This window comes from Populus alba, chromosome 2, assembly GCF_005239225.2.
Source record: "Populus alba chromosome 2, ASM523922v2, whole genome shotgun sequence".
Lineage (NCBI taxonomy): Eukaryota > Viridiplantae > Streptophyta > Magnoliopsida > Malpighiales > Salicaceae > Populus > Populus alba.
In genome coordinates, this window is record NC_133285.1 from 12,505,012 (window position 1) to 12,531,797 (window position 26,786).

General features: G+C 32.7%; 2 protein-coding genes across 3 annotated transcripts; one reads left to right on the forward strand and one right to left on the reverse strand.

Annotated features, from left to right (window-relative positions):
- Nucleotides 1–27: 27 nt before the first annotated feature.
- Nucleotides 28–4,122, reverse strand: LOC118046829 (L10-interacting MYB domain-containing protein). Its single transcript, XM_035055880.2, has 5 exons — nucleotides 3,970–4,122; nucleotides 1,793–2,147; nucleotides 1,625–1,718; nucleotides 980–1,515; nucleotides 28–860 (listed from the first exon to the last, which is right to left on the reverse strand). The coding sequence occupies exons 2-5, from the start codon at nucleotides 2,126–2,128 to the stop codon at nucleotides 273–275; spliced, it is 1,554 nt and encodes a 517-aa protein (XP_034911771.1). The 5' UTR covers nucleotides 2,129–2,147; nucleotides 3,970–4,122; the 3' UTR covers nucleotides 28–272.
- A 3,711-nt stretch (nucleotides 4,123–7,833) lies between these two features.
- LOC118046828 (nicotinamide adenine dinucleotide transporter 1, chloroplastic) lies at nucleotides 7,834–12,254 on the forward strand. 2 transcript variants are annotated; one of them, XM_073407769.1, is made up of 9 exons: nucleotides 7,834–8,312; nucleotides 8,396–8,497; nucleotides 8,615–8,745; nucleotides 9,407–9,455; nucleotides 9,612–9,721; nucleotides 10,339–10,433; nucleotides 10,539–10,627; nucleotides 10,705–10,799; nucleotides 11,661–12,254. In XM_073407769.1, exons 1-9 carry the CDS (start codon nucleotides 8,228–8,230, stop codon nucleotides 11,895–11,897), a joined length of 993 nt encoding a protein of 330 aa, XP_073263870.1. In that variant the 5' UTR covers nucleotides 7,834–8,227; the 3' UTR covers nucleotides 11,898–12,254. The 2 variants fall into 2 exon arrangements, with proteins under 2 accessions (XP_073263870.1, XP_034911770.1); XM_035055879.2 differs by having other exon boundaries at nucleotides 7,836–8,312; nucleotides 8,639–8,745.
- Nucleotides 12,255–26,786: the final 14,532 nt, after the last annotated feature.

Consider the following 26,786-nt stretch of genomic DNA (forward strand, 5'->3'; position numbering starts at 1 on the left):
AGAAAAAGGACCATACTCAAAAAGAACAGACTGAAGGGGGGAAGTTCTTTATGCCAAGAGATAATGGTTTCACTTGCCAAATGGATATATTTTTTAGTTCTGAGTTTACGTCATTACATTCCGAACTGTTCTATTTTCATGGGGGAAAGTTCTCAAAAATCCACTAAATTTACATTAGCCGTGGCGAGCATGTAAACCTACGCAGCCTAGTAAAAAATAACTTGATCCAAATATGGCCAGCTAAAGAATGAAGTGTAAACTTCAAAGATCACCTATGACTCTGGGCGAAGCTTCCTCAATAGCCATTTCTTTCGCAATTTAACATCCAGTGCCATAAACGTCTTCGCTTTCAATTCATCCTCTAATAAATCACAGGCATCTAATACAAGGTCTTCGTCCATTTCAGGCAATGCTTGGATAGCTTCAATTACTTTCTCTATAGAGTTGGAGTTTGAGATTTCATCCTTCCTTTTATCTGATAAAGATGAGACTGCAGTTGCCATCTCACGAAGGGCACTAGCCATGCCATCCTCATCACCGCGGGACTTTTTGGGGGGAGCAGAATTTGATTGGTTTTCTAATGGACGTTTGTTCTTCTGTGTAGGTGCACTGGATTTTGAAGCTGTATGAGCAGGGTCCGAGATACCACCAACTTCATCTCCACTGGAATTTGATGCAGCTGGCGACTGAGAGCTCTGTGGCATTCCACAAGACTTAGCAATCTTGAAATCATTTTGCAGCTCTGCATATTGAGCAGAGAAGCAGTCTCTATCATCACTGTCTTGATCACTGCATATCGTACACAAATCTTTATAATATGGGATAGGCCGGGTCATGAACTGCCGTGCATCTGTATGCGTCTGCATTTTATCATATCAAAGGCTTTTATAATATTCTTGCTTCAATGCCATACAGCTGCTATTCAATTTAACAAGCATCAGTTGGTTATGGGTTCCAGATACAGTAAATAGACACGTACCTTGATATAGTCTTGCCAAACATAATCATCAGCAGTTACCATTTGACGAGCATCATCCCAAGTAAACCCATCCAATTCAAGGAGATTCTTTATAACATTATGCTGCCTTCTCAGAGTTTTGAAGCGATTTTTCAAAACATCAACATCATAGTTAAAGCCAAACCTAGCATTGAAAGATGCAATCATGTCCATCCATGCTTGTTTCCGGAATACACCATCAATCTGATTTCCTTTCTGCCATTGTTCAAGCATAAGGTCAATGAAATATCGGTCCATTGGTGGTTGCCAATATGTCCGAGTGCGGTTGCTTGTCGTGCTTCCTGTGATATTTGGTGCAGCCCCTTGCACATCATCCCCTACCCCTTTTGTCACAGAGTCATCCACTACTTCTGAAACACATATTCTGTAATCTTCATCAATTGTGATTTCTTGAAGAATTTCAGCAACTCCCTCACTACCAATATTTGGCTGAGTGGTTGTGACTTCTTCATTCTCAGAAGGTAGTAGCAAAGGCAGTGACTCTGGCACATTGTCACCTGGTAACCAACCATCAAGAGACAGTGACGGATTTTAAAACTAAATCCTTGAGTCCTTGTGATGCAGACATATTACTGTCAAAGACAGCATCAAAGTTGGATTCTTTACCTTTTTTCTCAATGGTTGGATCTCCATATATCAAGCACAAATCACTATAATAGGGTATAGTTTTTATTCTGAATGCACGTGCATCTGGATGTATCTGCAACTATAACACATGAGATTTCAAGAATATAATAATTCTTTTCAATTTAGCAGAAGTGAGAAGCTTTTCACCTTAATATATTCATCCCAATCATTATTATCAGCCGTCACCATTTGTCGATTCTCATCCCAGCTGAAGCCCTTATATTCAAGGAGCTTCTTGACAGCCTTATACAAATTCCTCAGTGTTTTGTGCCGATTTTTCAAAACATCCTTTTCACATTGGAATTTGAATTTTGCATTGAACAAATAGGTCATATGCTTCCATGCTTTTTTGCTAAATAGATGATCATCAAACTTGTTTCCATTGCTGACCTGCTCTAGTAGAAGGTCAATAAAATACCGATCCATTTCAGGGGTCCAAATTGTCCGAAGACGATCATTTCCATTTCTGGCTTGAATGCCCATTTCAGCAATCCAAACTGTCCTGCTCATTAAAAAGTTATTAATTAATAGTTAATGCAGAGACAGTCTCTTATTTCCAGTCACATTCCTCAAAATATACTACCAAGCATAACACAATAAAGCCATTCTGTTTTCCATGTCAACCTAAACATCCTCAATGTTTGATTCTTATGTTATTGAAATGATAATCCATGCCCTCAAATTGATGAACACGTGCTATTGATTATAATGCATTAACATGAAGATGGTTATGGCACAATGCTGTTGCTGTTCACTTAATGATACCAATTTTTCTTAAAGTTGGGGGGGGGGGGGGGGCGGGGGAAAAAAAAATAATATAATAGTAACTGTTGCATTTTCATGTAACAAATCCTAGGCTGTGGAATTGTTATAGAGAAGTTTTAAGAAAAAGGGAGAAAAACAGGAAAGGGGTGAAAGAACAGAGAGGATATACGGAAAACAAAACTTTGTAATTTTCATTCACTGATTCCAAAGTTTGAGAATAGAAACTTTGAACACACCCTACGCCAGATGTTTCCACCCTATCACTAGGATTGGTATATTAATTCCTATAGTAAATAGGTTATAATGCCCCCTTGCTTCATTTGATCCTTGTTCCCAAGGATCATAGGTTGGGAACTTGAAATGGGGTAAATGTGATAGCAAAGAACGCAAGTTGAAGGCCTCTTTGCTTACTTGTTATCTTCATTATGTAGCTTGTCATCGTGTATCTACTGTCAGTTTAGGTCCTTAGAATGTGAGGTTGTACTTAACAAACTTTCACCTTTGCTTTTAGAAAGATTTATTTCAGGCCCAAAATTCCCCACCAGGATTTAAACAGGAGGACAGTTAGATCATAAAATGTAAAAAGTCTATAAACTTCAGGCCAAACTTCGAGGACAGCAGGAGCGCCAACAAAAACTACACAGAATGTTTCATGGGCATCGTCCTTAGACCCAAATGCTGGAATTGGAAACTCTAGCTTAAAGCTTTGAACACGCCACCAAAATGAGCCATAACATAGCTCTTGTAGGGGGGGGGGGGGGATGCGGCCTCTTCCCTGTAAAGTGGTCCTTAAAACAGGTCTGCAAACTTCCAACGCCATACACAATGAACTGATTCAAGAGTTTCACTTGCTCCACCAAAATCACACTTACATCATGAACTGATTCGAGAGTTGCACTTGCTCCGCCATAATCACACTCCATTTGCATACTATTATCAAACTATAGTAATGTTAGCCATATTCTTCATATGCAAAAGGAACATATTCCATTAATTCTCACAAGCAAGGGCTTAGTATTCATAATCCAACTAACATGGTAAAACAAAATGCAACTCCTCTTAGACTTGTAATCAAAACCCCACACCACTCCAAACCACTCAGTGGGTTTTTGTTCAGGGAGGAGGCCATTAGGTGCCATCTGTTAGTTACATTCAGGCTAATTCATACTGCCACGACAGATTGCAAAATCACCAAGACCAGTCCCCTGGTACTTCATCTGTTCGTTCTAAGTTTATATGCTCAAATGTATAGAACCAAGTATTTAGTTAGTGTATGTACAGATTGTTTCCGTTACGACTCAGTGAAAGAAAATTACGAAATTTCCTTATCGTTTTCGATCTATCTTCTTTCTCTTTTCCTCTTCATCTTACTTAACCTGTGACATCACTAAAACCCTAGGACCGTCTTCAACTATTAAGTGATATTTGAATCAAACAGAGACAGAGATAGAAGCAATAACTGTAGGGGGAGAAGGTAGGAGCAGAGAGAGCCGATAAAATACTATATATATAATCAAACAGAGCACGAGTTAAGAGAGAAGGAATTAGTCAAAACGCACCTGGGACGGGGAGATGTCGTGTAGGGACGGATCTAGGTCAGGGGTTTCTGCAAGTTAAATCAGGGATAGGGCTTTTCATGGATAAGGGGGGAATTGAAATAGCGTTCCCGTTGGAATGCAATGATAACCTAGATAGGGTTATCACGATTTTGACAAGCATATCACAATCCAATCAGGAAAATTAATATTCTTATTTATTTTATCTTATCATTTAATAATTTAATTAACTATCTCATGAATATTTAAGCATGAATTAATAAGTATTTATTTATACTTATTGCATCTTAAACACTATCTTATTATTTTATAAATTTAAAAAGAATATAATTATGCTTTCTTGAAATGTTTAGGGGAAATATTTATTAAAATTATATTCTTATTTTCTGTTTGTATTTTCATTTTTTATCCCATCCCAAGTTATCATACCACCTCATGAAGCATATATTCTTGATTATCAAACATAACCTTATGATACATATTAACAAATTCATCTAAAAAAGCCAATGAAAAACCCACAAATGAGAAATGTGTTGAATTTTTTTATACATTATAGTTGAAAAATAAGTTTTTTAATTTTTCTCCATATATTTGTTTTAGATTAACGAAGTTGTCCAGGTTAGCTTGGGCGCACCTAAACTAATCTCACAAGTTCTGAAATTAACAATCATGTAAGCCTCAAGTGGCTCCGAATTTGTGGGACTCGAACTAGTGAACTTTGAAAAACAAACCCAGAATATGATTAGTTGAGCTATACCCCTCAGAGTTTTTCTCCAGATATTTGATAAAACTTGGATTTGGTTTATTATAATTATAATGATAAAATAAAATAAAAACTAAACTTGTGGATGCTACTGTAGCTTTCCTCGCAAGATATTTTTTGAAAAAAAAAAACTTTTATTGATTAATTTATTAATTTACAAATTAATTCAAAAATATAAAAAGGCAAGTAGTCAGGTGTGACTATTAAAACATATAAAACGTTAACACATGCACAAACCTTAGCAGGATTTCAGGTTTTTAATTATGCAATAATTAAATAATGCAAGTTATGGTATTTTTAAGGATGAAATTGAAACACTGGTGGGTTATAAAACAAATTAAATAATCAACGTGAGAACGTGACACCAATAAATAGGGTCATGTTTGGTTGGAAACTTTCATCCATGTCCTTTACTGAATATTTTTAGCCTTCAAAGGTCAAACTTGGCATAACGCCATTCTAAGACGATTATCAAGCGCCGTGTATTACTTGGACACTGAAGATTGCACTAATATTCTTAAATAATGATAATGATAATAATAATAATAATTAAAAAAAAAAAAAAACAAATATTTGCCAGCAGCCCGGGGAGGATATTTTAATGTGTTTGGAATTGAGTTTTACTCTATTTTAAAAAAAATATTTTTTTTTTTGCTTCAAATTAATTTTTTTTTGGTTTTTGAATCATTTAAATGTACTAATGTAAAAAATTAGTTTTAAAAAATAAAAAAAATATTTTAATATATTTTTAAATAAAAAAACATTTTAAAAAGCAATTTTCATCGTACTCTTAAACATCCATTAATGATGATTGGACTATGATAATTGTTTTGAGTTTTTGTTTTGTTTTTTAGCACAACAAAAATAATTGATAAAGTAACATAACGAAGAAAATATTTAAGGATATAGTACAATTTCACAAGTCGTGAATGATAATTGTGACTATTATGTCATAGTTGCTATCTACAACTCTTATTTCATGTTTTTTATTTGTGGCACACGAATCGCTGATGGCATCTATAACTTCACTTGAGATTTAAACTCAAAGACTCTTTATTCTCCTTTTTCTTCTTCTTTCTTCTTCTCTCTCTCTCTCCTTATAGCTACCACCATTCCCCTCTCACCAAATTCAACAAACTCTCTCTCTCTCCCTCCCTACCGTTAAAAAACACCCATAGTGGCACTACATCACCCATCTCTCTCTCTCTCTCTCTCTCTCTTTATGTACTTCCAGATTGTAGGCCATCTCTCTCCCTCTCTAGCGTGACTCATTAATTTTCTAGCCAAAATAGTCATAACTAGCCACCATCACCACCCACATTCTATATTTAGAGGTATATCGAACACTTTTCCTCTATCAATTTAATGTAGTTTATACTAATATATGTTAATTTGATTTTATAGAATGTTAGAGTTTTGAATTAGATATTAAGTTAATTAGATATAATTTAAGTTGATAATTATGTTATTTTGTAAATTAATCAATGATTTTGGGTTGTTGTTCATTGTGAATCAATAAAATTATTTTGGAAGAGTTAGTGTTGATTTAGGTTAAATTATGGATTATACCAATTTACATATAATTGTGGATTATACCAATCAATAAAAATATGTTGCATATGATGTGTACAAATCCTTCTAAAGAGGAGTTTGACATTTTATGTAAGGATTTGGTGGAGACCGATGATACGATCAAAGCATGGCTAGAAGTTGAACCTAAAAAAAAAAAGGCTTTGTAATATAATTTAAATGGTCATTGTTATGGCAATATGGCAACAAAATTGATAAAGGTTTTTAATAATGTTTAAAAAACTGTATCTGGCTTGCCTATATTGGCTAATGTAGATAATTTGTTTTAGTTGTAATAAATATTTTATGGAGTCCAAAGAAAAGTTGAAGATTTCTTTAGTCGTGATGTATTATAGCCTTCAAATGTCATAGTTGAAATACTTGTTCATGGGACAACTTCTAGATCACATTTGATATCTTAATTTGATCTTAAAAACAAGATATTTCTGTCTAAGACACCTCCAACAACTAGCGTTACACGAGAAGTGTGGAAAACAATTAACATTAATGAAATAACTTGTACTTATAGTAAATGATAACTATATTGTTGACCATGTTCATACTTAATTGCACATTGCACTTTATGAAATATGGACTATATGCAATTTGTTAATGATTTCTATTCCAACTTGTTATATAAAAATACATATAGTTATCGTTTTCAATCCTTACCTAATACATCGTTGTGGCCTATACATAGTGGTTCAAATATAAATGAATGCCCAGCTAGATGGTGAATAAATAAGGGCCGAAGGAAATTCACTCATCTACATAATGAGATGAAAGCTAAAGAGGGGCACTCATAATTATTGTTTTTTAAAATTAAATAGAAAAGGGTCATAACAGAAAAACTTGTGAAACTAGATAATGTATGATATTTTTTGTATTTATTTAAAATCATATTACTGTCAATTATTATTTTTAATTAAACTATATGGATGTTCAATTTGATTGCAAAAGCTAATAATTTGCTACTATAAAACATCGAGAGAAATATGGTTCAAACTAGAGGAGGTTTGACTACTTTTAGAAGTGCTAACAAACATGACCAATTTGTTATTGAGGTATGTCTTGATGATAGGTATGTTTTATATATGCAAGATCAACATTGTTATGATGATATTTGGAGAAATTCATATAAGTATTTTAATTAAGCATTGTAAATTATTAAACTTTTAACAATTATAATTTTTTAATTAACTAAATTGCTTGAATTTCAAGATGGTGATCATGTAATATCTAAACAACATGCTTTGATAAAATTACATTAACGTGTCAATTTATTTGTTAATTATATTAATTTTTATGAGATCGGTTAGTTTATGTGATATATATCTTAATTATACATTGATTATAACATTAGTTAAACGATAAAGACACGAGACACGTATCTTTCATCTTCTTGTTCAAAATATCATCATATTGACTCTAACTCTTGTGATAGGTCAATTTACAAAGATACTTCATATGATTATTTATTAAGATAATTGCCTCCATATAGTGTGACTTTAGAGTGGCAACTACACAAAATCGACGTTGGTGTACGTAAATTTTAATGCCCCCACGAAAATTAAAGAAAGCCTCACGTTTTTTATTCCGGTTCTCTTCAAATACACTAGTAAAATCCACGCAGGGAACTGAATCTTTCTCCTTTCGTTGTTCCTCTCCCTCTTTTTCTCCTACAATGCAATAACCCAACAATAAATGCTTTCCTCGACCTTATCGAATACCTTCTCCTAATTCGATTTCTTCGATCCCTTATTAACCTCAAAAAAACCCTAACAAACATCCTAGGACGGGTTCGACGAGCAACAGGGTTTCATCTTCTGGCCATGCGACTCTGGCTGTCTGCAAATTCCCTCTCCAGAGAGGATTCCTTGTATTCTTTTTCTAATTCTCGAATCTCTGCTTTTTTTCTTTTCACAAGAAATGTCCTCCACCGATTCTCATGCCCATCCTCATCCTAATCCCAAGCAATGTCTTCTCTGCAATGCCGGCGCCGGTGCTGCTGCCGGTACTCTTACTTCTTTCTTTTTTTTCTCTGGCCTAGATCAATTAATTGAAATATTGATGCTTTCTTTTTTAATTTGGATTCAGGAGTTATTGCCGCTACCTTCGTCTGTCCTTTAGATGTTATCAAAACTAGGTTTCAGGTTCATGGCCTGCCAAAACTCGATGTTGCTGCCAATAGTTTTAAAGGTTTGATTTTTTTTCTTAAAAAAATAAAAATAATTGATCTTTGAAATTCTAACAGATGCCAAAATTGAATTAGTTCCTTAAAGATTTGCATCCGTGTGGTTTGCTTATGAATTACAGAAATTCTCTTTGAATTTTGGTCAGGGAGTCTTATAGTTAGTAGTTTGGAACAAATATTCCAGAGGGAGGGGTTGCGTGGTATGTACCGGGGGCTTGCTCCAACCGTGCTCGCACTGCTTCCTAACTGGGCTGTAAGTTGAAGCCTTACCTCCTCAATTTAGTTCTCATGGCGAGTTTTGTTTCGAACTTATATTTTGTACGTCACAACATTTAGTTATTGTTATAAAACAGAAGCACTTGAGTTGGGTTTCCATGCTAGTTTGTGTGAAGTGTATGATTATGTTTGCAAGCATTTTTAACTAAATCAGAGCTTGATTATGAGAATTTGGCGAGGGCATGGCACAACATATCTATAAACTCTGTTATTATGCGATTAAATTTGTTTGCGTTCTTGTAAGATGCTGAATTTTAGAAACGTGGTGAGTGGAAATATGAAGGAAAAAATAATCCATTCACTTACTGAATCAACAAAACAATGATTAACTTGTCGTAACCCTCAATCTAGAAGTCATTGGTGAATTCATCTCTACAGCACAGGCAATTTTCAGTGCCACCATGCATTGTTTCTTTTAGGCACTTCATTGACTTGATTTTGTATCCTTATAATAAACAATCACTAGTGAGAACTGAGGCCCCAAGATGAATTTTGAATATAATGAAATATATTTGGTCCAGAATTAAAATATTTGATTCTATTTTCTCATTTCCCCTAGCATTTCCGACTTCCTTTTTTTGAAGATGATGCTGCCTTAAATTTTCTTCTTCCTAATGATCTAGGGTTTTTTTTTACAGGTTTATTTTACAATCTACGAACAGCTCAAAAGCTTTCTTTGTTCCAATGGTCAGTGCTAATTTGTTACTTTCACTGGTCATTAAACAAAGCTTCATTGCTGCTTTCTTTTCTCCCCTGTTTCATAGTTTCTCTTAACATTTATCTCACAGCACCTTTTTTTTTATTTTTAGTGTTAATGAGACTGTGATTGTGTTGCTTGTGTAGATGAAGGTCATCATCTTTCAATAGGTGCTAATATGATAGCTGCTTCTGGTGCTGGAGCTGTAACAGCTATTTTCACAAATCCTCTTTGGGTTGTAAAGACAAGACTTCAAGTGTGTGATTTTTGCTCATGTCTTATTTTGTCTGTTATTATAAAAAAAAATGTGCTAGTTAATCTAGCACTTACCAACGGAAGCATCTATGGAATTTTAGGTCAAGCTCCTTTATTTAATACACCTTGTAGATTTAGCAGGATGCAAAAACCTATAGCTCATTTGAGTCATGCCTTTTTTTTGTTTCCTTGCCGAACATACCATGCCCCAACCTATGATGCTCATTCAAGGAGGATTAGCCAATTGTGAGCTCCTGGTGGAGAGGAGAGGACCTTCTCTTGAGTTCCCATTTGTTATTATTTTCTGATGCGTAAGATGTCTTAGTTGTCCAGTCAACAACTTCAATGCGCTTAGGAGCAACAATTTTGTTGTTTTAATTTAGTTGCTTGTGATTATTATTTTAGTTTTTGTTTATTTTATGTGATATGGTTTTGCAATATGTACCTAAGTCATGACATTGAAATTTGTGCATTGTACATGATAATGGTAACTAAATCTTCTATACATGCAAGTGACTTGTTCTAGTGTGGAAAGTGGAAAAAATAGTGGATGATTGCATATTTCAAGGTGCTGAGGTGGTCAGCATTCACTTTGTTTTGTTTGCTTCTGCTCTGCAGACTCAAGGAATGAGAGCTGGTGTTGTTCCATATAGGAGTACACTGTCTGCTTTGAGAAGAATAGCTTATGAGGAAGGCATCCGTGGGTTGTACAGGTATCGAATTCTTCAATGAATATCATTGGACTGTGTTAGATATTTATGTCTAAAGTTTGAAGATGAGTTTTAATAATACTTAATATTTTTTTATGCGGCAATCAGTGGTCTTGTGCCTGCTTTGGCTGGTATCAGTCATGTTGCCATCCAATTTCCAGCATACGAGAAGATCAAAATGTACTTGGCCACCCGAGGTAATCTATAACTGGTTTTAATCTCTTAGTAATGTAAAACAGGAAAGAATTGTTTTTAAGTTATTTTTTTGCTTCAGATAATACCGCAATGGATAAACTAGGTGCACGTGATGTTGCTGTTGCCTCATCAGTGTCCAAAATATTTGCTTCAACACTGACATATCCACACGAGGTATGTTGTTGAAAAAATGGTCTGATTTCTTGAGTTAATATATATGTAATCACTGATCAGCATGAAAAATAGAAACGTCATTGATGCTCAGCTGCCTTCCCACCTCGCCCCCTCCTTTCTCCAAGGTTCAGGCAGCTCTGTAGCCTTTCAATTGTCTTCTTTCTGGATTTTATTTGTTTTTGAAGAGGAAAAATTTTGGACTCTCAAATATTTCTTGCTTGTAACTTGAAGTTCTATTCAGTTTTTGAGCAATCAGAATCGTACTCAAAATGCCTTGTCTAAGCTGCCAGTAACTTTTGAATCGTTGATAAGACTATCATTATTAGGATTTCACAATGAATTGTGCAGTCACTTTTATCTTAAGAAAAAGGAAAAAAATCTTATGATGTTTCTTGAGCTCATAAGCTTTCGTGGGTGGCAGGAATCATTCACCATTCAAGTTTTAGTTTTATGAGCATGTGACCTGGTTTGGAAGATATAAACAATAGATAAAGATGAGAAATGTGCTCACTGACAAAAAAAAACATACCCTGAATGCTGATACTCAAGGACTTCATCCAGAAATCCTGTGAAGTGAAGAGAGATAACTTCAAAAAATGTTCTCTTATTTCATTTCCTGGCCAAAAAATCATGCAGCAAAACCTATCCCAAATACCTCCATTGCCTATATAGAAACCACAGGCCCTTTGAGCTATTAACTTCTAGCAAACTACTTAAATCTCAACAGAAAGCCACAGCTTCATGCACCAACTCCCCTAAGCTTCTTGCTTGTTTTCTATGTGACAGTAAATTGTTGGTTGCTAGTTGTCTTTGCTTGACAGAAACACTAACATACAAATTTATTCTCACATGATTGTACAGGTAGTTCGCTCAAGGCTTCAAGAACAAGGCCACCACTCAGAAAAGCGTTACTCTGGTGTGGTCGATTGCATAAAGAAAGTATTTCAACAAGAGGGTCTCCCTGGATTTTACCGAGGGTGTGCCACCAACCTTATTAGAACAACGCCAGCGGCTGTTATTACATTCACCAGCTTTGAGATGATTCACAGATTTCTTGTTACCCTTCCCCCTCCTGATCCACAGCCTCAGACATTGTGAAGATGGATTTTATTTGAGAATATTGCGTGGATAGATAAAACTTGCATTGCCTTGAATTTGCAACATGGAAGAGCAGATGAGGTTGGTCAGCGTCATGATGATACCTTTTCTAGATTATACTTATGTATTCATAATTGTCTCAGGTAGTTTTTAGAAATATTGGATGGCATTGATGCCCGCATCCCCTAGCGTAAAATCTGCAACATGAAGTTATCAGAAGGGTTGTGAACATTATGCTAAACTGACAGTGATAATGGCGATAAAAAGGGATACTGTGTGAATTTTTCCTAGGAACATTATTTTATGAATAATATTTAATAATCAGAAATCATTTAACGTTGCCTGCTGAAGATTTTACATGCTGCACCCCCTCATTTAACGTTGTTTGCTCCTGTGCCATAAAACATGTTGCATAAAGATTGTACCTTTAATGTGTATGAAGGCAGCTGAACCTGAACAGCTAGTTGCGGCATGTGGATCAATCTCTCTTTCATGGAAATAATTTTGCATCCAGTAGCTCATTTCAGCGGCTGCGGGAACCACAGTTAAAAGAATAAACGCTATATCTTGTGGTGTAACTGGATTGCAGTTCAGGGAAGGACTGGGGGTATTTGAAGGCTAGAGAGGTAAGCCTGTCATCAAGCCTAGTACAAGATTTTCCCCATTGGATCATGTAATTGGCCCTAGAAGGCATGCTTGCATTTGTGCGCCCTCGAATATAGAAATGGCTGCCTTCTCCAAAAGAAAAAGGAAAAAAAGAAAACAGAAAGTTGTTAGCCTGGTTTTGTAAATGGGCAATGATTTGACCTTTCGAATGCTACTAGCGTCCATAGCCATAAGTTGTAGAGCTCCACACTGAATTTGGATTTCTGCGTGGGCTGCTAAAGGATCCGATATTAGCAGGCTTTGTAATAATCACTAAGGATCCGTTATCGGCTTTGTATAAAAATGCTGCTGGCATGGATTGTTATTAAAGTTTGCCAGTTTCAGACCAAACAACCAGCGACTGTACAGATTGAGCCAAAGGATCCTCTAGCTTTGGTAAAAGTATGTTGTCTGAATAACGGGATTCTATAATATTCTCTGAAAACGAAGAAGGGTGGAAAGAATAGGAAAGGATGGCATTGGTTGGATAACTCAATTGTCTAATCACTCAAAAGTTAATATATTCGTGATTGGAAAGTCGGTTTAAAGTTTAAAGGGTTTGGCTCAACAGCTTCCCAGAAAATTAAAGCTTTATTATCATTTAGACTAAGATCCTTATCCCGTCGAGGGGATGAATCATGCTTCCCTCGCAAAGATATACCCCACTGAAAAGCTCGAGGGCTAAAACAATGAACGTGATTCGAAAAATCTTCTCCTCTTTCCTGTTCCTTAATGCCAGTTACGAGTGTAATAATAAAGGGGATAGTGCCCATAATTTGACAACTCATTAGCTGAAAAGGGGAATCCTATGAGCCGCATGTCTTCATTGGAAGCTCAACACAACAGAGTTAGAGCCTTGAGGTAGGTTCAGTTTGTAATCAATAAAGACTTTTCTTGACGTTCTACGTGCAAGAGAACTCTCTTGTTTTTCCCCATTTTGTTGGAAAACTGGATTTATGCAAACTTGCTAGAAGCAAGGGAACTGAGCCATTAGATGTGATCAGAAGCTAGCCGGCCACCGCACTTTTCACGGACGAGGCTAAGCTGATAAAAAACGGCATTCCATGAAGCAGATCATGAATGAAGAAGAACAGGCAAAACTAAAAAAGCCTTAATTTCAACTTGGTGGGATTGCATCAGGTGCCATGCCTCAGTATATAATAGCAGGGCAAGGAAGCTAAAGGACTGCCCTTTCACTACTCGCAATAAAAAATAACACACAGGGAGCAAGGAGTGCAATGGTTTCATGATTTATTGGGAATGCTGGTTGCCCCACCCATAATTATAAAACCAAGGAAAAGGAAAAACCTATGATGCTCCTCTGCTCTTCTTCTCTTTATGCCTTATACTTTTAATGTCCTATACATTTGATTAAGGTTAAGCCAAGGTTTTAAAACAGGAACCACTTGGTTGCAAGCTCATGAACTTTAGTTTAGCCTCTTAACAAGCTGTCCTTTCTTGAGTGTAAAGGCTTGACCTTTTCCATATCCTTAATAATCATATTACGTGAGATTCGTCCAGTAGTTTGCTTGCAGCTACACTTTGCTGTTAGATTTCGCTGGTGTTTACTTTCCAGATGGAATTGCGATAAAAATCTTCCTTTTCGACTTTCTGGCCAGCAAAGAACAATAATTGTAATGATTGCAGGGTGCCTTTAGCTCTGCCATGGCAAGGCCACTGTGTGCTCTCTTTACTAAGCTTCAATCCCTCTACAGAAAGCCTAGAGTTACGGGCTGCTCTGATGATGCAAAAGTATACTTAGCGAATTCTTTTATAAAAGAAAAAAAAAGGAAAGCATCTTGCTTGTTTCGTGCTCGTACTGGCCCAGTTCTTTTTTCCTTTACACAATACATCCATACATCTGGCCGCCTCCGGTTCCTAAACCTAGCAAAAAATAACACGGAAATAAATAATTAAAAAGAATTGTGAGTATTAAGACGAGGATTTCAGTGAGTTGCTTGGATAAGATGAAGCATGGGATCGATCCCATTACATGATGTGGCTCGCCATCTTCTGGGCATGAATCTGCACCAGAAAGCGATGCGCACCTTCTCTGTAATCGATGACTAAAATCATTCTAAGAACCCAGAGGTCAAATTTGTGGGTTCACCGAACATGTGAAGCTGATAATTAAGGGGAAATAAAGGAAGGATGATTGCTAGTTTGATAACTTTGACAACTGAAATCTCTGCCTCAAGTTTAATTACAGCATTTGCAATAATAGTTCAACAATTAACTGCCTTTTGTGTACTATATAGGAATATGATTAGGAACTTAATTTAACTGCCATTTTTAACAATTTTCTTCATTAAAGTGAAGGTTTGGTGCTTGCACAATTATGCTTTGGCCAAAAAGACGTTAGAGATTCTTTTGAGATGGAGATGGAGACTGTGGGACACACAGAAAATGTTTTCATATATGTTTTCTTTTATTTTGAAAGCATAAAAATTCATTCTAAATTTATCTTATTAATATATTATTTTACATTTTTATTCCAGCCTCTTCAATCAAATAAATTTTTATTTTCATTGTCTTATATTTTCTGTTCCCATATGAAATTAAATGTTATATAACATGCATAAAATATCTTGTATGCTCATTTCTTGGATAGTATGGAGAATGAACCAGCTGTGTATGTTTCTCTTTCGAATGAGATCTGCAGTGGCTTCAAACTGATTTTTTACCATAATCTAATATGAATATGAAAAAAAAAATTAATCAAATTTCAACAAGGATAAATTTGGTTTGATTGGTTCTATTTAAAGTAAAATGCTCCATACTTGCCAAAGTAGAATGTCGAGGTTGTCATTCAATTTTAATCCAGAGACTACTTTATTAGCCTACTGCAAGTCGGATTAAATTTTTTTCTTTAAACATAAAAAAGATTTTGAGAGTGCAAGAGATTTTTTTGGCAGTATCGCTAAACTAGATTAAAAAAATTAATTTTAAAACCTCTAGTCCAATTCATTACTTAGTTGAAGTTTCAAATTAAATCAAGTAAAAATTAAACTAGTATAAATCAATCTATTTCATTGGTCCAAAGACACCAACCTTATACCTGAATTATATATATATATATATATATATATATATAATCTAATAGAAAGCAAAATAAAAAATTTATTGTAATTTACTTATTTCTATACTATTGTAATAGAAAGAAAAATTGATTTGTTTAAAAATAAATTTATTAATTCACTATTAATGCATAGTAAATCAAGGTATGTATACATTATTTTTTGTAATTTACTTATTTCTATACTAGCCATTTTAGCATGGGAGAAGCTTCTTTCCCGTTCCAAAGAAAACATGAAATTTTGAAAATATTGTACTTGCAAGTCAGGATTAAAATTTTAATCACGGTTAAGTATGTATTTAATATTGTGGTGTAGATTAAAAGTATTTTTTAATTAAATAATATATCAAATGATGTTTTTTCATTTATTTTTTATTTTTAACACCAACAAATAAAATTATTAAAAATAAATAAAAATCATCAACTCAAATGAAATGCAGACTGTAACGAAAATACAAACACTCATTGGAATAGAGAAAGAAAATCCCCTATTTTTGGAAAAAAAATTAAAAACTCCAGCCAATAATGTATTGTTTGTACTTTGTAGTGGCTACAATTTGCAGCTTATATCATCCACAGAAACATTACATTGAATTTGTAGGCCATAGAGTTATGATATTTTGAAACATTTCCTTTAGCTTTTATTTTCAATTTTTCTCTGTCCAAATTATATATATATATATATATATATATATATATATATATATAAATTAAATTGTTTAATTCAAAGTGACAATGCTTTCTCCTTTTTCTTTTCCTAATTCAAAGAACAAGAGCAGAAAGTTCTATAGTTTTATTATTATTATTGCGAGTACTGAATTTAATAATACGTGTTCGCCCCTCACAGTACCGTCACGGGCTGAGGTTGCGGGTGGCGGGACAAATGTTTAGAGCACCTAATAGAAATGTGCCACCTAGCGGACAGTCGTGGAGCTTCTGATGACGTGGCTAGCTCTAACTGGCCTGGCTTAAATATTTTTGTAATTGGCTGTTGCGCTACCATAGCTTGGTTGTTGAAAATAAAACACTTTATACGTGCCGATCGCCCGTGAAGTGGGTCCTAATGAAGCCGCGCCCCTTGGCCCTCAATGGGAAATACAAACCTGGCTGGTTCGGTACCGAACCATCCATTTGAATTTTTTGAACGTTGAGGCCACCCGGCACCCTAGGAGGTCATCTCATGGACTTAGGGAGCCTCTATCTTTGTCTCTCTCTGAATGTATAGTTTTTACCATACCTGATTGATATATAGATATCGACTCATTGGTTTCCTGCAATACTAACTATTTTACATGCAATTCTCTGTAAATTAGATTATTTTTTTCAGTAAAAAAAATATTAACATGCAGGTTTTTTAAGTGTTTTTTTATTAAAAAAATTATAATTATAAATTCAAAAATTTATGTATGCATTTAATTAAATAAATCTAAGGTCTTATTGGAAAACATGTTTTACATAAAAAAAAATATTCCATTAAATATTTTTCATGAATGTTTTTAGATAATATGTCTAAATTAAAATTGAAGACTGCTTGTACAGGCAACAAAAATATTTTTTAAGTAATCTATTGAGAGTCATTTTTATTTGTATTGAAGTAAAAAAGAAAAAAAAATATTTAAGAGAAACATCCTAGTCTATTAGATTTAGGTGGTCCATTAAGCATAACCCTTAAAAACAAAAAGGTAGATGTGTGAGCTTACTTGGCAAGGCCCACTCCCTTTACCTCTTAAATTTTTACCAGGACATTGGGATGTATGACATGTTGTTCTTTTTATTTTTTAAAAAGAATTAAAATAAATGGTGTGTTTTTTGTTATTTCTAAATTATGACCACTAAAAGGATAATAAAAAAATCAAGTAGTGGATTGTTTAAACTAAAAAATCATTTTTTAAACTATTATAGTCAAAAAACACATAAATATCATCCTTGGACTCTCAAAAAACCAATCAATTAATTTGGTCCAAAAATATAAACTCAAATCAAAACAAAATCTTTTTTCTCAAACTCGATTTACTTTCTTTGGCAAGATAAAAGGTAAAAAAATACGTCAATGAAACTTTTCTTATCGAGTGAAACTTATCGGTACCAAGAATAAATATTTTGGTTGCCAAATAATATGGAAATTCAATGAATTTTTCTTTTCATAACTATTTTTTAATGACTTTTTCTTTTCGTAACTATTTTTTAGTGACTCTTTCTCTTATTTGTCAAACTAAATTGATCAAAAATGAACTTGGCCAAAAACCAAAGGCAAAGTTTCTATAAAGGACACTGACCAAACAAGAAAAAAAAAAAGATCCACAATTGTCTCCATTTTAGTCCATTTTTTTTCAATTCTTGTGAAATTTTAAAACTCAAACTCTATTTTGTAAAATTGAGCATCAAGGCAAAGTCAAAAATATTTTTTGCACACTCTAAGAATCTTAATTTAAGTTTATCGAGACAAACTATCATGACCAATCTCAAATATATTCAATGTGGAAGGATCTTTTTTTTTTTTTGAAAAAAAAATACATGAGTGAAAAAATAAATGAATAGTGCTTGAAAAAAAAATATTATGATGTTTTCATTTGTTTCAATTAAGGTCCCTCTATTTGTAATTACCCGTTAATAGAAAAATCAATTTCTTTATAACAAAATCAAACATCAAGCTAATGTCAGGATATTTCTTGAAACTATGAGAAACCTATACTAAGCTAATTAAATCAAATGATCAAGTCCAATATCAAATTAATTTTATGTGAAAGGATCAAATTAAAAAAAAAAAGTAACATAACTTAAAAAAAAAACTGAAGGATGAAAACAAAATGAGAAAACAGTGAAACATTTCACTTTTAAGATCATTTGAGATCAAATTATAGTGGAACCCATTCACTTTTAAGGTTAAAACTTTGTTAAAGATTATTCTCCAACAAAAATTATTTAACATGAAACATTGACATTATTAAAATAAATTATGGGTGAATGAGAAACTGATATAAAAAAAACCTAGGTTAACATATTTTTGTGAAACCCAAAACCTTTTATCCCACATAGAAATAAAAAAGGAGATTTTATTTTTTTAGTTTACATCATATTTTTTAAACCCAATCCGGTGGTCGACTCGGTACAATGATTGGGTCACGGTCAGATGGGTTGACCGGGTAAAAAAATAAATTGTTTAAATTAGTTCTGGAAAGCAAGCATTTCTCTTAAATTAGAGTTTAAATCTTATAGCAACACAAACACTTTGATTAATATATTGTTTAATATAATTTTTTTCACATAATTTAAAGCTAAAAATATTTAATAAATCGTAGTCCCTAAGCAAATTGTACATGCACATCTTTAAAACCATACATATCAATAGGTAATTGGATAACAATCCCTTGCGTTGAAAAGCTGCATAAGTTGTCTTGAATTATAAAAAAAATCTATTACACCTATTGCCTGCACCCCTTCACTCTTTCCTCCTTTTTATCCCCTTTTAATCCACTCCTATAATCAACAGAAATTGTTTATGTTCAATGTTTGCCCAAAAAAAAACTTTGTGTCAAAAAAGGAATCCCACTTAGTGATCTCTCTATTTCCACTAGGAAAAAAATGGTTTGCCCAAAATTGATGAAGGAATCTTAGTTATTGATCTTTTTGTTTCCACTTCAAGTGACAAAAAAGAAGTTGTGTCAAAGATTGGAGAAGTGTGCAAGAATTAATTAAGACTAGTTTGCCTAAAACAAGGGAGATACAAAGAACTAACCAAAAAAGCCAGAAACCATAAAAGCTAGATAGCCACAATAGAGATCCATTGGTGATTTAATAACCAAAAAAGAGACGGGGACAAAACCTGGTATGACTTGCCTTAAAGTCTTTTTTTTTTTTTTGCTTAAATTCCTCTACTATTCTTCACAACTAATATGGCTTTAAAGATTAAAAAGATTAGGTTTTTTTGTCTTCATTATTTTAGCCTTTTACAGTCAAACTGTTGTTGCACGTGTGCGGCATCACGATGATCGTCCACCCTCAGGTGTTGGTATCTATCTGGCAAATTTGGAGAGACAAGGAATTTTTGTCTTTTATCAATGAAAAAAAAAAATGAGAGTCGACACCTAGTATTTTGGTCACTATGAACCCTAACTGATCTCAGAGATCAAGAATTGAGACCAGTTGCGTAAAGAAAAGGTATTAACACCCCAACTATGCCCTACTTAAAGTGGGCTACATTGCTTAATTGTCTGATGTATGCTAAGGTCTTATTATGTTTTCTAATTGTTGGTTGGTCTATGGTTTAAGAAAGGTTATCTTCGATAAGGAGATTTTTATCTTATCAGGTAAAACCTAACCATTCTAATGCCAACAAAAAAATTTAATATTCAAAATATATCTTACATATAAGATCGTAACCCTAGTTATTAAAAGAAAAGAAAATAATTTTTTTGTTATTTTTGAAATATTGGCCTAGTTCTCGTGACTTTAATAAACTTATTATTAAAGCCAAAATGCATGTTAAAACATATTTTTTTGAATTTTTGTTTCTTTTGTATGAAAATATGCTATGATTTTCTCTTTGAGAAACTTGGTCGTATGCATGAAAATAAAATATTTTTTTGTTTTATAATAATTGTTTTTGCAATATTTTAATAAAAACCAGGTATTTTATTATTGGATTTGTATCTTTATGGTATAAAAATACAAATCGACATTACACGAAATTGATAGAAAAATACATAGGAAAATCACAAATTATTAAAAAAAAAAAAGATTTTGAATTTTTTTTTGGACTAGGCCGGATAGTGAAAAGCAGAGCAGCTTTCCACTATTTATATGCAACGTGAATAATGGAGAGTGAATTAATTCACTCTCCACTATTGACGCAGAACATTGGAGCAGCCGAGGAATGAAGAAGACGAAGAAAAGAAAGGGAAAGGGAGGAGGGCTAACCTGCAGTGCTGCTAGTGGCGGTGGAAAGGAAGAACAACAGTGGTTCGCAGCGAGGGATAGTGGCAACTACTGCAGTGTAGTGGGAGTTCTTCCTCCATTTTTTTGTTTTTTGCTTCTGCTTCCTGTTTTGTGCTTCAGTTACTAACAGTGGTGGTGGTGGTGAAGGGGAAGAATGGTGCGGTGGATGGGGGATTCCAGACAGTGATTCTTCCTCTTTTTTTACTCTGTTTTTCCGTGTTTCTTCTGCTCTGTTTCTATTCTCCTGTTTTCCTTTCTTTCCTTTTTTTTTTTGTTTTTCTCTTTATGTCTCTAGTCCTCTATTTTTTCACCTTTCAAGTCCAACTTTGTTTCTTCGTCTTTTGCCCCTCAAAACAATATCCTCTTTGTCTCTGTTACTCCTCTAAAAATCATGCTCTCCTTAAAAAAACCTCTCTGTTGTTTGTCCTACCTTCTTCTCTTTGTTTTTCTCTCTTCCAAAATTCCTCTCATTTGCCTCTATTTTTTTTCCTTTCTTTTTTGTTTATGTTTCCTATCAAATTTGTCGTTTTTTTTCCCAAAATTCTCCTATGTCTTCCCCTGTTACTCTCTGTTTTTCATTTCCTTCCCTTTCCTCCTACCCGTTCCTAATTTTTTTTTCAATTCTTTATCTCTTCTCGAAACCCTCTGTTTCTCATTCCCTTTAAAGAAATTCCAAGCCCCTCTTATGTTCGTTCTCCTCCCCTTTTATTTATAAGCAGAAAGAGAGGGAGCCCCCCTGCTCTGTCCCATTATGGTACAGGGGGAGCGGGGTTGCCTTACGTTTGTAGGGTAAGGTGGTAGCCCGTTTGCAAGGAATGACGCCTTTGTCTTTTCTTCAGTGTGGTGGCAGGGTATATAGGGGTATAGGCTGTGTCAGGTAAGTGATCAAGTTGGGTGGAGAGAGAGAGAGGGGGGAAAAATGATTTAAAATCTTCTTCTTCCCTGCCTCTACATGCTCAGGGAAGAAGGAGAATAGTGTCGTTCAAAATAACATTGTTTTGATATTTTTTTTGTTTTTGAAGAAAAGGAAATGTACTTGGGAAGAACCCAAACATAGGTTATGACAACTTTTTGATAGTAAAAGGATAAAATAGTGATGTATATATATATATATATATATATATATATAAAACAACGGGGTCTCATCTAGGTTGACTCGACGAGTCGACCGGGTTTTGCTAGGCCAAATCCCTGGCCATTTTTTTCATCAACCCGGCTTGGTTTCATCCTCAGGTCAGCCAGGATCCGAGTCGACCCGTCGGGCTGGGTCAAGATTTTAAAACATTGATTTACATAATAGGAATTTGAAATGTCATAAATAAGCATAAGCAAAGTAATACGAGTTTGATTCGCATGCATGCACTTGGCTTAGCTCAGCTCAGACACAAGCGTGGCTCTCAGATCTAGAGTTTAAGTTTGTTTTCTGCTAACCTATTTTGGACATGAATTTGAATTTATTGTAAAATAATTTTTTGGCCGATAAAGAATTATCTTTTGTCAAACCATTTATATATCCAACATATGAATAAGGAGCTTGTACAATCATTTGAACATTTTTTTCGAATGAAAAAATGTTTGGTTTTTAAAGCTAAAAACTATTAGGTTTTTATTTTTTTATAAGTAATTATGGAAAAATAGAGGGAATTAATTATGATACTCATAGTTTTGGTTTCAAAAATTAGTATAAATAAAAGTGGAAAGAGAGGTGTTTTGAGCACTTTGAAACACACCTCTAGTCTTTCTCTCTTTTGTTTTTGCAACTTGTATTGCCTCAAGTTTCTATTAGCTTTTTTTGTCTTTTTCCTTTATTATAGAGCTTAGATTATAGTTTTTTGTTTTAGAGATTTTGAGTTAATTTACACCTTCGATTTGAGAACTCTCAAAACAAAGTGCATTCTTTGAAAGTTAAGTTGTTGGAATTGGAAGACTACTTGCAACAAAAATCATTTGCACCAATAAACAAGCAATTTATTCTTAAAGACAAAGAGTTTGGTTCTTCACATCAACACCGTCAATTTCTTAAGAAAAAACATTCAACAAGGAGCTAATTCTAATGTTTTTTTTTGTTTAATATATTTTATTTTTATATGTGTTAGTATACATGTTATGACTTGTTTTGTATATACTATAACTTTGAATATCATCATGTAAATTTTTAGTATGGCTTGGGTTTTAGGTTAGCGAAAGCAAATCTTTTTTTGTTTTGGCTTAGGTTGTTCTTGAAAAATCAGATCCTTGTTAAAACACGAGACACTTTAATGTTTAAGTCGGTAAATGTAAGAAAATATAATAATAGTAATAATAATAATAATGTATAAGAAGAGAGAAATAAAATAAAATTACAGGGAATGGATATATGAGTGTAATGGATGGAAATTATATAGCATGGTCACATAGATAGAACTTGTGTGGCATGCACCCTTACATGGTTGATTTATGGCATGGAATGGCATAGTTAGCTTTGGCTGACTTTTATAAGTAGTTTTAGCTATGACTAAGCTATAACTTTGTACAGTTGTATGTTAGACTTATATTGCTAGAAATTGCTTTCCCTTTTTACTTTGAGATTGGTGCGTTTATACACCCATGTCTTGAAATTTTTTTTTATAAATAATATCATTGATGAAGAAATTATTGTATTAACTTTGGCTAACCATAATGGTCATCGATTATTGTGTTGTGTTATGGTTATTGTATCATGCATGCTATTAATGAAAATGTTAATGATAGACAGTGTCATTTGCATAAAAAATGATGTTTACTTTATATATAAAAAATTATATACATGAAAAGTTTATGTACACGACTTCTAGGAAATGATGGTAATGGACAATGTTGTTGGCATAAAAAATAGTGTCTACTCCGCATAGAAAAACTTGTATATGCATTAAAAAATTATATACATGAAAAGTTTGTATGTGTAGTTTCTAGGAACCCAAAAAATACATAAAAGAGTATGTCGGGATAAGATTATATATATCATATCAGTACTGGTCTAGGCTGGAATTCCAGCTACTTGGGGTCATTTTAACATTTTATTTTTTTTTGTAAAAAAATATTTTTCTATTAGTTGTTTAAATTAAACATGTGATAATTAAATATGATAATACCAAAAAAAAAAAACAATATGTAAGCAAAATATTTTTCTAATTGTCTCTGCAAAAATATTTTTGTTTTACAGAAAGAACTAGGTACTATCCATATTTAGTTATCAGATGTTTAATTTAAACAACCAGTAGTTTGTGTCAACACATCCAAGTGGATGTAAAAGGTTAAAATTACCACTTTTGACTATAAGTTCACACATCTAAAAGGAATTCACTGGATGAAAGCATCCTTCATATAAGCCGAACATCCTTAAATCAAGGCGAGATTTGAATATCTGATTGGAAGGTCTAAAGTCAAGATAATGAGAATTTTATCAGATTTTGACAACACATAAATTACCAACCAAACAAAAAAGAAAATTGAAAATTTATTTTTTTTTATTAGTTGTTAAGGTCTCTCTCTCTCTCTCTCTCTCTCTCTCTATATATATATATATATATATATATATATATAAAAAAAAAAAGTTTTTCCTTTGAAGGGTAATGATTATTTTTTTCTTTTTTTATATATTTTTTATTTTCAAAATTAACTTGATAAGATTATAAAGATATTTATATTTTAAAATATTTTTTTGATTTTATTAATCAAAGTAGCGCTAAAATAATTGATATAAGAACAAGAAAGTAAATTTTTCAGTAAATTTCTTTTAAATTTTCATTTTTATTATCAAATATGTTACGGGAGTGCTTAATTCAAACTGACAAGAGCAATAGAATTCCTATCGAACGTAACGTGAAGTTAAATCAGATTTATAAAAAAAAAAAAAAAAAAAAGGAAACGAGTTCTCAAAGGTTTTGTTACTTAGAACTCAAGGCCATGAGGCATGTTTTGTGGCATTAATTTGGTTATATATTTCGATCATTATGAACTCCATAGAAACTGGTTGGTAACCGTTTTCAACAACCATTCCGCTATCTGAAAATTACGCACTGCCTAACAATTGGAGGCGATTGCAAGTAACAAATTTGACTGTGCTCGGCCTCTGGAATCGGTTGCTTTTCAACTTTCTACTTGCCATGCTTGACTAATAAATCCGAACTGTGTTTTAAAAATGTTTTTTAAAAAAATTTATTTTTTTTATTTTAAATTTATTTTTTTAATATTTTTAAATCATTTTGATATATTAATATTAAAAATAAATTTTAAAAATAAAAAATATTTTTAAAAAATAACTATTATTATATTATCCATTGCACCTAAAAGCATGACTTTGTCGGCAATGCTGCTGCTGGGAGCCGTACGGGATTGTTGCGTTTGGTATCTCACCGAGCTTAGCACAAAGTTCTTGCACCCTAAAGAAGCATCATATGAATTGCATTTGACATAACAGAATATTCAAACATTCTATAATGTGAAGTAAAATTGCAGCTTTCTTATTTAAGTTTTTTTTTTTCTTTTTGAATAATAGTCTTTAATTTTTATTTTGTTTCAACACTTGTCAAATATTTCATAAGTGAACCTCGAAGTCAAAGCGGGCGCATGGACTCAACAATAATCTGCTTTTTTTTTTTTCCAGATTATTAATTATTAAAAGGTATTCATGAGTTTATTTGATAATAAAAAAAAAAATTAAATGAGAACGGGATAATTTTATAAAATAAAATAAAAATCTGAAACTCAATTTCTAGAAAATTAAATGTTTGAAATTGAAAAAATAAAAATTAATATTGAAAAATGATAAAAACAAAAAACCAACTTTAATCAACACTTGATTGAGAGAGATAACATCGTATAAAGTATATTGAATAAAATTATAAAGTTCAATTCTCAAATCAACATAATATTGAAAAGTAAAACTTGAAGAAAAAGTTGGGGGGGGGGGGTGAGCATAATAAATGGATCGAAAAAAGAAAAAATAAACACGATAACTTCGAGGAAAAAATCTTTTTTTCAAAAGAGAAAAAACAATATAGCTCAATTATTAGTCAATCAAATACAAAAGAATGTGGGTAAAAAAAAATTACTCGAATCAACTCGAATTAGCATGATAAACTTGAAACTAGGATAATAAAAGTCAAGTCAGCTTGGGTTCACTCGCTAAACCCATGATCTAAATCACGAGATTGAAATAACCCAATAAAAAAATGAAGAAAACCATTTAGCCTATTTTAAGGAAAAAAAACAGTATTAAATGATAAAATCAGAAAACAAAATAAGAAAAACAAAAAAAAAACATGATGGCAACCCACGTTAACTTTTCAAACTCGTGACCTAGGTTATTAGATTAGAAGCATGATATTTGGAAAAACCACATAGTTCAATTCCCAACCAATCAATTATTGAAGGATGAAATTGAAGAAAAAAATATCAATTATACAAAATGATTCAAAACCAAAAATAACAATTAAAAAATGAAGATTAAAATTGAAATAAAAAATAAATTAGAGGACAACTATAATTTTTTTATTGAAGGGTTAAATTGAAAAGAACAATCAATTTAACAAAAGACAAAATAAAATAATAAAAAAATAAGAATCAAATTGGAAAAAATTAATATATCATGGAATGGAATTGAATGATGAAATTGAAAACAAATCAAAATTTTACAAAAGGACCAAGAACAAAAACTAAAAATCAAAAGAATATGAATCGAAGTTGAAATGTTAATAAATAAAATGACAACTCTGAAATTTTGAATGACCAACACAAATTTCAAGGGGATGAGAAAAGAAGAAAAAAAAAAAAGAAATTATCTCTAACAACAAACCATCTTACCACCGTTGTCATGTGTCGTCCCACAGGAAAAAGACGCCTAACAACCCAACGTCATAGCGGAAGGGAATTTTGACCACTAAGAACACCATTTAAAGACAGCGGACGCTTCTCACACATTAGTCAACTATTTTTTATTTAAATAATATTTATAATGATTATTAAATAAATTACTCTCATTCAACTTGATAATAACAAAAAAAAAAAACTATTAAAAATTTTTTTAAAAAAACCTGGATATATACAGGTTTAAAAAAGTTTGCATTTAAAAGTAATTGAGTTATTATATTATATTTAAAAAAAAAAAAAAACCAAGAAAAAAAATCCTAGATACCAGGTTTAGAAATTTTGTTTTAAGAATAATTTATTTATTTTATTGTACTTTAAATATAAAAAAATAATTTTATTTCCTA